We start from the raw sequence: 10,588 nt of genomic DNA, 5'->3' as shown, positions 1-10,588 counted from the left end.
TTAAATTTGAATGAGATTCGAAGGTACAAAAATGTTTTCACGGGTCCATACTCCATCCCCAAATTGTGGGGCCCATTGGGCCCAGGCCTGGAGTTGACACGGTGAAGGTGTCAGAACGCATGAGACAAACGATGCGAGCAGTGGGGCCCACGTAAGGGAGGAATACCTAAAAGCACCGACCCAAGGCATCATGAGACACGGGATGCAGCTAGTGGGGTTCTGGCCATGATTACCCCCATGGAATTCAGCAGTGCTGACAGCAAGGCCGTGGGCTTAATAGCAGATGCATGTCTTCCCCATGTTGCCTCCCACTTTATTCCCTCGATGGAAGATGCCATCTCATCTCCACCCTTTCAGAACGGCTATCATCTAAAACATTATATACTCTATTTATTATAAATTAACCACTTAATTCATGTTGTAGTTATATTTATTATTTGATCATAATATATATATATATATATATATATATATATATATATATATATATATATATATATATATATATATATATATATATATATATATATATATAATGTAGATCTATCTGTTTTTTATTAATAAAAGTTTATATATATATATATATATATATATATATATATATACACACATCAATGAAGAATAAAATATTTTTTTGGATAATGATGATATATATACATGAATAAAATATTTTTTTGGATAATGATGATATATATATATATATTTAGTAAAGGAAAGGAGTGAGAGGGGGGAGGGGGCGATCGGTGTAGCAATTCTTTCTAGGCATGATCATAAGGGCTCTCACTGGATGAGAAACTACGGTGTAGCAATTCTAGGCGTGATCATAAGGGCTCTCACTGGACGAGAAACCACACCTCCCCACTACGCATATGAATAGTACGAGACTCCTTCGGACAAGAAACTACACCTCTTCACCATGCATATGATTAGTACCAGATCCCTTCCGACTATTTAATACCAAACCATCAGGCTGCAAGAGGATCCTACCCCCGACCATTTAATCAATTGTCGGATATTTGAACTAAACCATCAGGCTGCAAGAGGATCCTACCCCCGACCATTTAATCAATTGTCGGATACTTGAACTCCGGACCTGAGGGCCAAAGGCAAAGATCCGTTCCAAATGGACTACCACCTCGGTGGAATGTGTGTGTATATATTAGCTATTCGATGTGGCCTATTTGTGAATCAATGCATGTAATAATTTTTTTTTTGTTCTATTATGTATGTAATTACTTTACATGTTAATATTATCAAAGAAAATTTATTTTTTTAAAAAAATAAAAATGACTCTTATTAACTTTAGAAAATGACTGGCTAATCTGACAAAGTGTCAGAATGTACCATTCGTATCTGTCATCATGGAAGATCTTCTCCATTGGAGTTTTTGTTGTTCAAGATATCATTTTGATTCCAAACAGTATTTTTTGTCACTTGAATTGCCTACCGAGAAAAGTGATTGGCCATAGCTGATAAGAAGATCTACTGTTCGATCAGAGAATCCATCACAACTTGATGCAATGAGGGGTAACAATACCCCAAATCCATTGAATGACCATTTTGCCATTTCTTCGATCTAGAATATTAAAATCCAAATTATATCTTGCACCAACATGGCCATGTATTATGCCAATTACCTTGGTGCATGTAGTGTGGCCCCATTCATCCAACCATAAGAAGATGAGGAGCAATTATATACTACATTACGTGCCATGATGTGTTGGTATGGTATATGATGATGCGGTGAATGCGATGCAAGGTACAATTTCTCTCATTCATGACATCATTAAAATCCTATGCTTGCTCAACTACTGCATCCTAATGATATCCTCCATTTTCCTTCGAATTAATTGGGTCAAAAATGTTGTAGGAGAAGTAGAACACATTATTGATTGCTTTTCATCAATATCCCATGATTTTCTTGATGCAGATATATATATGTACCAAAATTTGTGAAAAGGGATTTTGGCCAAATGGCCTATTTTAATTCTCCTTCTTTTTTAATTTGAATGGTTCAGTATTTTTAGCTGTTCCAACATGTTTAAGTAGAGTTGGATGCCCGTATCTTAATAGTGAATGAACATATCTTCTTTTTTTTTTAAAAAGAAATAGTGCTAAAATAATTCTGAAGTGTTGAGAATGGAGCAACTCTTTTAAATAAATCAAAAGTAAAAATCGAGTGCTTCTACAAATTTTTATTTTTGGAAAATTAAAAATATGTATATTCATTATAAGCAATATGCGCATTTCTCTGAATTTAGACATATATTCACAAAGCTAAGATTCAAAATGTCCAAAAATTTTCTAACCGGACAAATCCAGCAAAATGAATAAAAATCATCCGAAAACTGTAAAAGGAGAAAATCGAATAGGTTGTTTTTGCAAAATGCCTATTTCAATATCCAAATATCTTGGATCATAAGACCAAGAACATTTCCCTTTGCTTATTGATCTTCCTTCCTCCTCTTGTTAGTCAATTCTCACACAAGTGACAAAAATTATGTATACGGTAACCATGCATCTATCTGACCCCATATAGAGAAAAAAAAAAATTTTTCAACGATGAAGGGGGACCCAGTATAGCTATGTTTAAGGTTCTTAGTTAAACTTTTCATGCGTGCCCGTGAGACTACAATGGCTTGTTGAATTAGAAAGGTGACTCTGGCCACGAAGCAAATACTACTAATAGAAAAGGAGTTATCTTGCTGGGTGATTGGCTCAAAATTACACTAAATTCTCAAGATATTTGTTGTGCGCACGTGTCAAGCAGGTCGTTGGAGTCAACCACGTTCCGTCCCACGAAGTATTACCCACTTTGACTAGGTCCGAATGGGGAGCTATGCCCCGTGGTCCCCATCAGGGGTTGTCTCTGGAGCCCCTGATCGGGTTCTACCGGAGATTGTACCTCCCCGGCCCAGCGTCACGCAGACGGCCTTACGATTTTGTCCTTCGCCCTATGGGCAAAAGGTGCTTCGTGAGGGAAGATGTGCTCGTATCCTTCTTAAGCACATGCACACACCAGAGTTGCCCGATGTGGGACTATTAAGGAAGGTTCCCCCACGGCCTGTCCACAACATGCTCCCCACTCTGGAGGGTGCGTGTGCGGACAGGGGGCGGGTGCCCCCTACCTGGCGCGCCACTGTTGTGCGCACGTGTCAAGCAGGTCGTCGGAGTCAACCACGCTCTGCCCACGAAGTATTGCCCGCTTTGGCTAGGTCCGGACAGGGAGCTATGCCCCATGGTCCCCATCGGGAGTTGTCCCTGGAGCTCCTGATCGGGCCCCATCGGGGGTTGTACCTCCCCGGCCTAGCGTCACGCAGACGGCTTCACGGTTTTGTCCTTCACCTTATGGGCAAAAGGCACCTCGTGAGGAAAGGTGTGTTCGTATCCCTCTTAAGCACATGCACACACCAGAGTTGCCCAATGTGGGACTATTAAGGAAGGTCCCCCCACGGCCTGCCCACAACATGCCCCTCACTCTGGAGGGTGCATGTGCGGACAGGGGACGGGTGCCCCCTATTTGACGGGCCACTGTTGTGCGCACGTATCAAGCAGGTCGTCGGAGTCAACCACATTTCGCCCCACGAAGTATTGCCTGCTTTGGCTAGGTCCTGATTGGGCTCCACTGGGGGTTGTACCTCCCCGGCCAAGCGTCACGCAGACGGTCTCACGGTTTCGTCTTTCACCCTATGGGCAAAAAGCGCCTCGTGAGGAAAAATGTGCTCGTATCCCTCTTAAGCACATGTATATACCAGAGTTGTCCGATGTGGGACTATTAAAGGAGATCCCCACGGCCTGCCTACAACAATACTTGAACTCTACGTGATCAAATTATGCCAACATAGAAGCGCTTAAACAATTTGAAGGGAGTATTTGAAGGGGTAATTAAAGTAACTATTGAAGGGGTAATTAAAGTAACTACTTGCTCATTGCTTTTATTATTAGAAGGGCATTGTGCGCTCATCTATACTCAAAGCGAGGAGGCTGGCACTCATATAAGTTGCGGGAGCAGTCTCAGACCTCAAGTTTATGTATGACCACAATATCGTTATGATGTCTCAAATTTGAGTAATGGCTGGATTCCATTGTCTAATTTCCTTTAACATTTTCACAAGAAATTCCCGCTGGATGGAGTTTCTTTCAGGAAAAAAAAAAAGAAAAGAAAAGAAATTCTTGAGCATCTCTAGTTCCTCGAACACATCTAGTATATATATATATAAACTCCTAAAATTGTTATCTTGGATAGAAATTACATAATAGTTATCCGTAGAAATTAAAGTAATAAGAGAGTGTTTTCCAATAACAGGAACGAACTTGAATGCGTTCTTCCTACTGAAATGCTTGTGACTAACATATGAGCTTTTTCATAGCAACAATCTACACATATTCGTCTTGTCTTTTTTTAATCACTCCCCGTGTTGTTCTATAATATTAGCATGTGGTAACCTTAACGCAGACGTACAGCAAAGCAAGCAAGCATTGATAGACTTTCTTCATGGCATCGGAGATGGAAACTTTAGCAAAGAGAACCCACTTGTAAAGGCGATAACCTGTCTAGCCGTCTTCTAATAATATAAGAGCAACCATATCTACTTTATGATTCCTTGTTTTCCAAAAGGGATGCATATAAGATCCTCGGAAGACCATCAGCGAGGCATGCATTGCAATACAAGTTCTTATCTAAGCTATACATCGATGCCCAAATTGCATTTAAGGTCCCTTTTCCAAGATAAAGGTCAGCAAAAAGTGAACAAGGAACAGCAGATAATTAATATCAGAAGCTTTTTTTTTTTTGGAAAGGGCTATTTCACCTCGGGGTCTCGACAGTGGAAGGTCGAGGTGAGAGAGTGAGTGGAGAGGGGGAGGTTCAAAGAAATGGATGTCATGATAGCCTCTTCTGCAGGGTGGTCGAGTGGGGAGAAGCATCGATTGGAAGACGATTTGGAATGATTCGAAGAGCTCATGACTTCAGGGAACAAGGATAGCTATACTGAGAAGCAGATGGACCCCCCTCCTCAGCACTCATTCTTCAGAGGAATTCTAAGTGCAATGGATAATGATACTGGTGTAGGTAATAATGGCCGCGACAATGACGATGACAATGAAAGCAACAACTGCAGTAAAAGTGAAAGAGAACAAGCGCAACGGCTGACGAGCTCTGCTAGCTAGTTTTCTTTCTCATTGTTGGCGAGAAATTTTACAGCTTAGTAGTGCATGCGTGCAAGAATAATGGCAGCAACAACCACGCTTAGCCGTTGTTATATGGGTAAACTAGGTAGCAACATAGAAAATCCCTTGTAGAATTCTTGGATTAGGAGAAGAAGGGCATTTTGAGGCAATGAGGAACGCCGTAGCATGACCTTTATGCGATTCTTTATATAATGGACCATGATAAGACAATTATAACAGAAATCTTCCAATGATTTTTTGTGATGATGTCATTTGCTGATTACTCCTTTCATCTGAAATGTCCAACTCTACATAATTTTATTTTATTAAAACTCTTTTCCAGCCATAACAAATACAAATCTGTGGAAGCAATAGAGTAAGCAAAGGAATGCGTTTAATTTCCTCATGAGCTAAAGTGTTCATAAACATTAAAATAGACCTTCTCTTAGTCGTGGGGTACCCACATCTGAAACGATCGCTTTAGTGCATGTAGAGGCAGCATGCATATGGAGTTCAGTTCCAGTGTACGTTAGTTTTTAATGATTGAATAAGACAAAGCTGGTTGTGATTTTTGGATGTAAGAAAATTGGATTCCATCATTCTGGACAGAAACTTTTCCTTTTTGAAGTCCTTCCTTCTCTGGCGCTTACTAAAGATAATGTTAACCTAAGAGCTCAAACGTAAAACACCAAAAGTAAACCCATTAATTGCCAGCACTGATGATAATATTGCCAAGAGTCGAACACAGTTTGAAGTGGTTTTCTTTGGTGTAAATTGGAGAAAAATGGAAGTAAGAAAAAAAAAAATTTTTTTTGGTTTTTTTCTGGGGGTGGGGGTTATATACAGTAAAAACCAAGATTTAGTTTCAGCTTAACTATAGTACTCAGATATTACATAACTAGGGCCACTGTCCATATGTCTCTCTCTGAATGACCACCACAGAGAACAAGGAATATTATGCAGCTCAGCCTTGAACCGGCTTTTACCGGTGACAAGTTTCTTGCAAAACGCCACAAATCTCACCCCTTCTGATATTGTGCACCTCAGATGCCTTTCAAATATGCTTTATGGGTTTGCAACAGGTTGCTTGGAGGGATTAGAAGAGAAAAAGAAAAGTAAAGGAAAGGTGTAGAAGAGCAATATAGATCAGCCCTAATGGAAGGAAACCGAGGAGTTGGTGTTTCACGCTCTTATTTGCTGGAGGTCCCTCCACTCTCAAGCCCCCTTACCATGCATCAAATGGAATTTGGGCAAGCAGAAGAGAATCTCCAAGGTTTAGGCTTCATGGTGCCATCGCATGGCATCTCGTTTCCGGCTTCGACTGCTGGTCTTCCGTTTGATAACCCCACCGCCGTCAACAGCGAGAAGCCTACTTCCAAGCCAGCTTGGAGCAACGAAGAGGTATGCATGTATGCATCTAAGGGTAGAGAAGTTTTAAAATATCAGAAAAGTAGTTGCACTTCTTTTGGTATGCATGGCTTTCTTCACCTCTTTCATCTGGATCTCTATTACCAAATAATCAGGTGGGGACCTCGGATCCCAAAGTTGGCAATGATCAAAATAGCTCTGCTAGAGATGGTGTTAATTCATGGTACATACCTATACCCTTCTCTCTCTCTCTCTCTCTCTCTCTCTCTTCCTCCCCACCCACCCACCCACCCCAACCAAAACCCCAAAAGAACACACACAGTTGAACACACGGAACTCCTATTAGATTAAGATGGATGCAATGAAGTAGGTGGAAGAGCGCATCATCAGAGAAGAGCAAGGTGAAGGTGAGGAGAAAGATGAGGGAACCCAGGTTCTGCTTCCAAACTAGAAGCGACGTGGATGTCCTAGATGACGGCTACAAATGGAGGAAATATGGACAGAAGGTTGTGAAGAATAGCCTCCATCCAAGGTATAATCCAAGCACCTTTTTCAACTCCAATAGGGTTGTCAAAGTTATGGTAAGAATTGCAAAATAATGAAGTTATACTATTAGACGGAAGTGCAAAGACTTTGAGCTTGTCTTGTGATTTTTGTATAAAATCACACAGATGATGTGGTGAAATTATTCTTCCTTTTTTTTTTTTTGGTACATAAATTATTATTCCCTTTGATCATGAGTTCTGAGCAACATCATACGTTGCCGTGCACAACAATTGATAGCACCGCTTATTCCCTCCTGTTTCGGTCTCCTGATCATTGATCATTTTTGTTTGTTTCTCGGAAACTGGAGGGAAAATTAAGTATGTGAAAACTGCGAAGTTGGTGCACGAGTCCTTCAAATCATTGCCAGAGATCTTATGTAGCCAATAAAAAAGTAACCTGCAGTATCAAAAGCCAAGTAGAGGAAGCCAACAAAACCAAACTTCTGATATCAGCCTCCTTTCGGACTTAAGTCTCTTTATCTTTTTATTGCATTTCAGCATTGCTTTTTTAAATCTTTGATTTACGTAAGTACAAAATTAATTCAGCATATAGCAAGATTCCTATGTAGTTTTGTTTAAATAAATTAAAAAGGGGAAATAAAGAAGATATTTCTCGTCTCACAATATAAATTTACAATTTTAGAGCTTTTTGTTTGTTTGTATCGTGAAGTTAGCTCTTATCAGAAACGTCCTAGTAGTTTCGTTTGTTAGGAGGTTTTAATGTCGAGACTTTCTTTTTTTTTTTTGCCCTTTTTAAAACAAAGAAGAGACAATTGATTTGAACCTAATTGTTACCCAATTCATATATTTCACCATATACATTGTCACTTTATCTCTACCAAGCTGCCAATCTTATATGCTTTTTTTTTTTTAGACAATTGTCCATTTACTAATTGGCTGATGCATGATGGACAATATGATTCTCAATTTATGACTGGCTTGTTTCTTCAAATGGTAAGATTTGGATCATATAACATTGATATATATGGTATCTTGGGACTCTCTCTCACCATATGCTTGTTGGCACACGTTTAACTTAACAGTCCAATCCTTGCACATTTAGAAGCTTGATCTTTTAAGCCCTAGAATATAAATGTAAAAACTAGTCACTTGAAACACAACTATTTATCAAGTAAAATGAGTCATCCATTTTTGGAAATTACTATGTAATTATCATTCCACCATGTCCTATTACTCTGCTATTACTTTTTATTAATTAGTTGATGAAAAGAATAATTGTGTCTATAATGATAAATTATGTAGCTGTTAAGTTTATTCACATGTACTAACTTGGGAATCCTTTTATCTCTGCTTGCTTAGGTGATATTAATTCTTAATTGGTTCTCATACTTGGATTAGGATCACAATCATATTAACTAATATTTTGTTATTGGAATAAATAATGTATTCTTGGAAGAGAGGATAGTTAAATCTTATGAATTTTGCAAAAATTATAAGATGGATATAAAAGTTTGGTAAACTCTAACAGAATTCAAGTATCAAAATTTAAGTTAATGTTTTAAATTATAAGAAAATATGAAAGGACATATGTATATATATAAAAAACTAATAACAAATTGTGTGCCTTGTGCATCCCATCTTTCACTATAGACCTAGAGAGTATATTTATAATAAAGCACATACAAACAGTTTTTGCTACATATATATGCATATGCATGGCATCTCTTTCCTCTTGATTATCCAATAGTTGCATCCTATTGAATATTTTCTTGATAATCTATACATTAGTTAGTTCTAATTATTGACTGGAAAAGAGATAATGAGTTTTATTATTCATGAAGATATACAATATGTTACTTTATATATATATATATATATATATATATATATATATATATATATATATATATATATATAGCTCCTATTGAATTATATTCAAGGAAAAGAAAAGGAAAGCTAAAATGAGTAATAAAATTTATCGCTATGATATGGATAATTTTTTAAGTTTGTTAGAAGAGAGATCTATAAGAAACATCTTAATCTAAAATTTTTATAATGTTAATTAACTTTTCTATTTTCATAAAATATAAGGAACATCAAGAATGGATAGAAAAGAAAACATGGTAAAATTATAAAAAATTTAATAACATATTAGTAAAATATGGATACATTATTTAAAGTTAATGAAAAATTTTTGTGGCTAACATGATAAAATTGTGAAAGCATTTTAAAATTGTTATTATAAATCCGTTATATTAATAAGTTTCTCTTTTTCTTTTCTTTTATGTTGACAGAAGTTATTATCGTTGCACCCATAGCAATTGTCGAGTGAAGAAAAGAGTTGAACGATTATCAGAAGATTGTCGTATGGTGATCACTACATATGAGGGCAGACACACACATTCTCCATGTGACGATGCAAACACATCTGAGCATGAATACTTCAACTCATTTTGATAATTTACAATAGAGTAATGCTATCGTTGTTCTGTATTTTTATCAAAAATTGGAAAATATGTAAACATGTGTTTTGACATTATATTATTATACATAATTTGAGAACTGTTTATTTTTATGCCAAAAATTGTTATTGCAAAAGCATGTTCTCTTTGTATGATCAAATACTTGTGGCTTTCTACCAAATTTATATTATCATATATTTTTATATTATTATATTTATTTTAATTTATATAATAATTTATTTAACTAAAATTTTTAATATATATTGTTCTATAATAAAAAATATTATATTATTTAAACATGTGCAAAATTGAATGAAGCATAGAATCTTGAATCAACTCTCATGAGATATTTATCATCAATGTACCATAAAAATTATACATTAGTAAATATTTTTATTTATGTTTGGAGACGATATCTATTAGAACATTTAGAAGAGTTTCAATATATTCCATAAAACTGTATTATGTTATCTTTTAAAGAGATATCTTTACTTTTTGTCATCCTGCTAGTCAATCGTCTCAAGTAAACTAGCTTGTAGAACTAAAAATTAATCATCAATCTTATAGAGTTTTCAAACTTTTTCTGCTAAGATAAAGCTTATATTTTTTTGATCATATCTTATATTTTAAACCATTTAAAATAAGAAATACATTGAAAATTATTAATATCCACTATGTTAATTAACAACACTAAAGTTTTATGTTATTGACTATAAAATATAAAAATAAATATATAAAATCTCAAAATAAATATATATAATTGATATCTTTAACACTAATATTTTATGTTACCGACTATGAAGTACAAACATATATAATCTCAAACCATAAGTAGCTTATAATAGCTTCATGGAACATTGATTAAAATAAGAAAATATTATGGATTATTTATTTTCATCATTGCTTAGATCATTTGTAGGCCTATGACTATGTCAAAATCGATGATTAGCTATGTAGTGGCCGACTTGTATACATGGATCTCCCAACAACCGCACTTAGAACCTAGCTGGCACTATCCCACTTATCCTCCAAAAACTTCACATAGGTCTTAGCCGACACTACCCCACCCTTCATATACCACAC

General features: G+C 36.4%; 1 protein-coding gene across 1 annotated transcript; it reads left to right on the top strand.

Annotated features, from left to right (window-relative positions):
* The first annotated feature begins 6,245 nt into the window (after positions 1 to 6,245).
* LOC105043766 (probable WRKY transcription factor 12) lies at positions 6,246 to 9,610 on the top strand. Its single transcript, XM_010921458.4, has 4 exons — positions 6,246 to 6,570; positions 6,693 to 6,760; positions 6,908 to 7,069; positions 9,338 to 9,610. The coding sequence occupies exons 1-4, from the start codon at positions 6,325 to 6,327 to the stop codon at positions 9,498 to 9,500; spliced, it is 639 nt and encodes a 212-aa protein (XP_010919760.1). The 5' UTR covers positions 6,246 to 6,324; the 3' UTR covers positions 9,501 to 9,610.
* The last annotated feature ends 978 nt before the right edge of the window (positions 9,611 to 10,588 follow it).

This window comes from Elaeis guineensis, chromosome 4, assembly GCF_000442705.2.
Source record: "Elaeis guineensis isolate ETL-2024a chromosome 4, EG11, whole genome shotgun sequence".
NCBI classification, from domain to species: Eukaryota; Viridiplantae; Streptophyta; class Magnoliopsida; order Arecales; family Arecaceae; genus Elaeis; species Elaeis guineensis.
The sequence above is the reverse complement of the archived record's forward strand: the minus strand, read 5'-3'. Positions and strand labels throughout refer to the sequence as shown.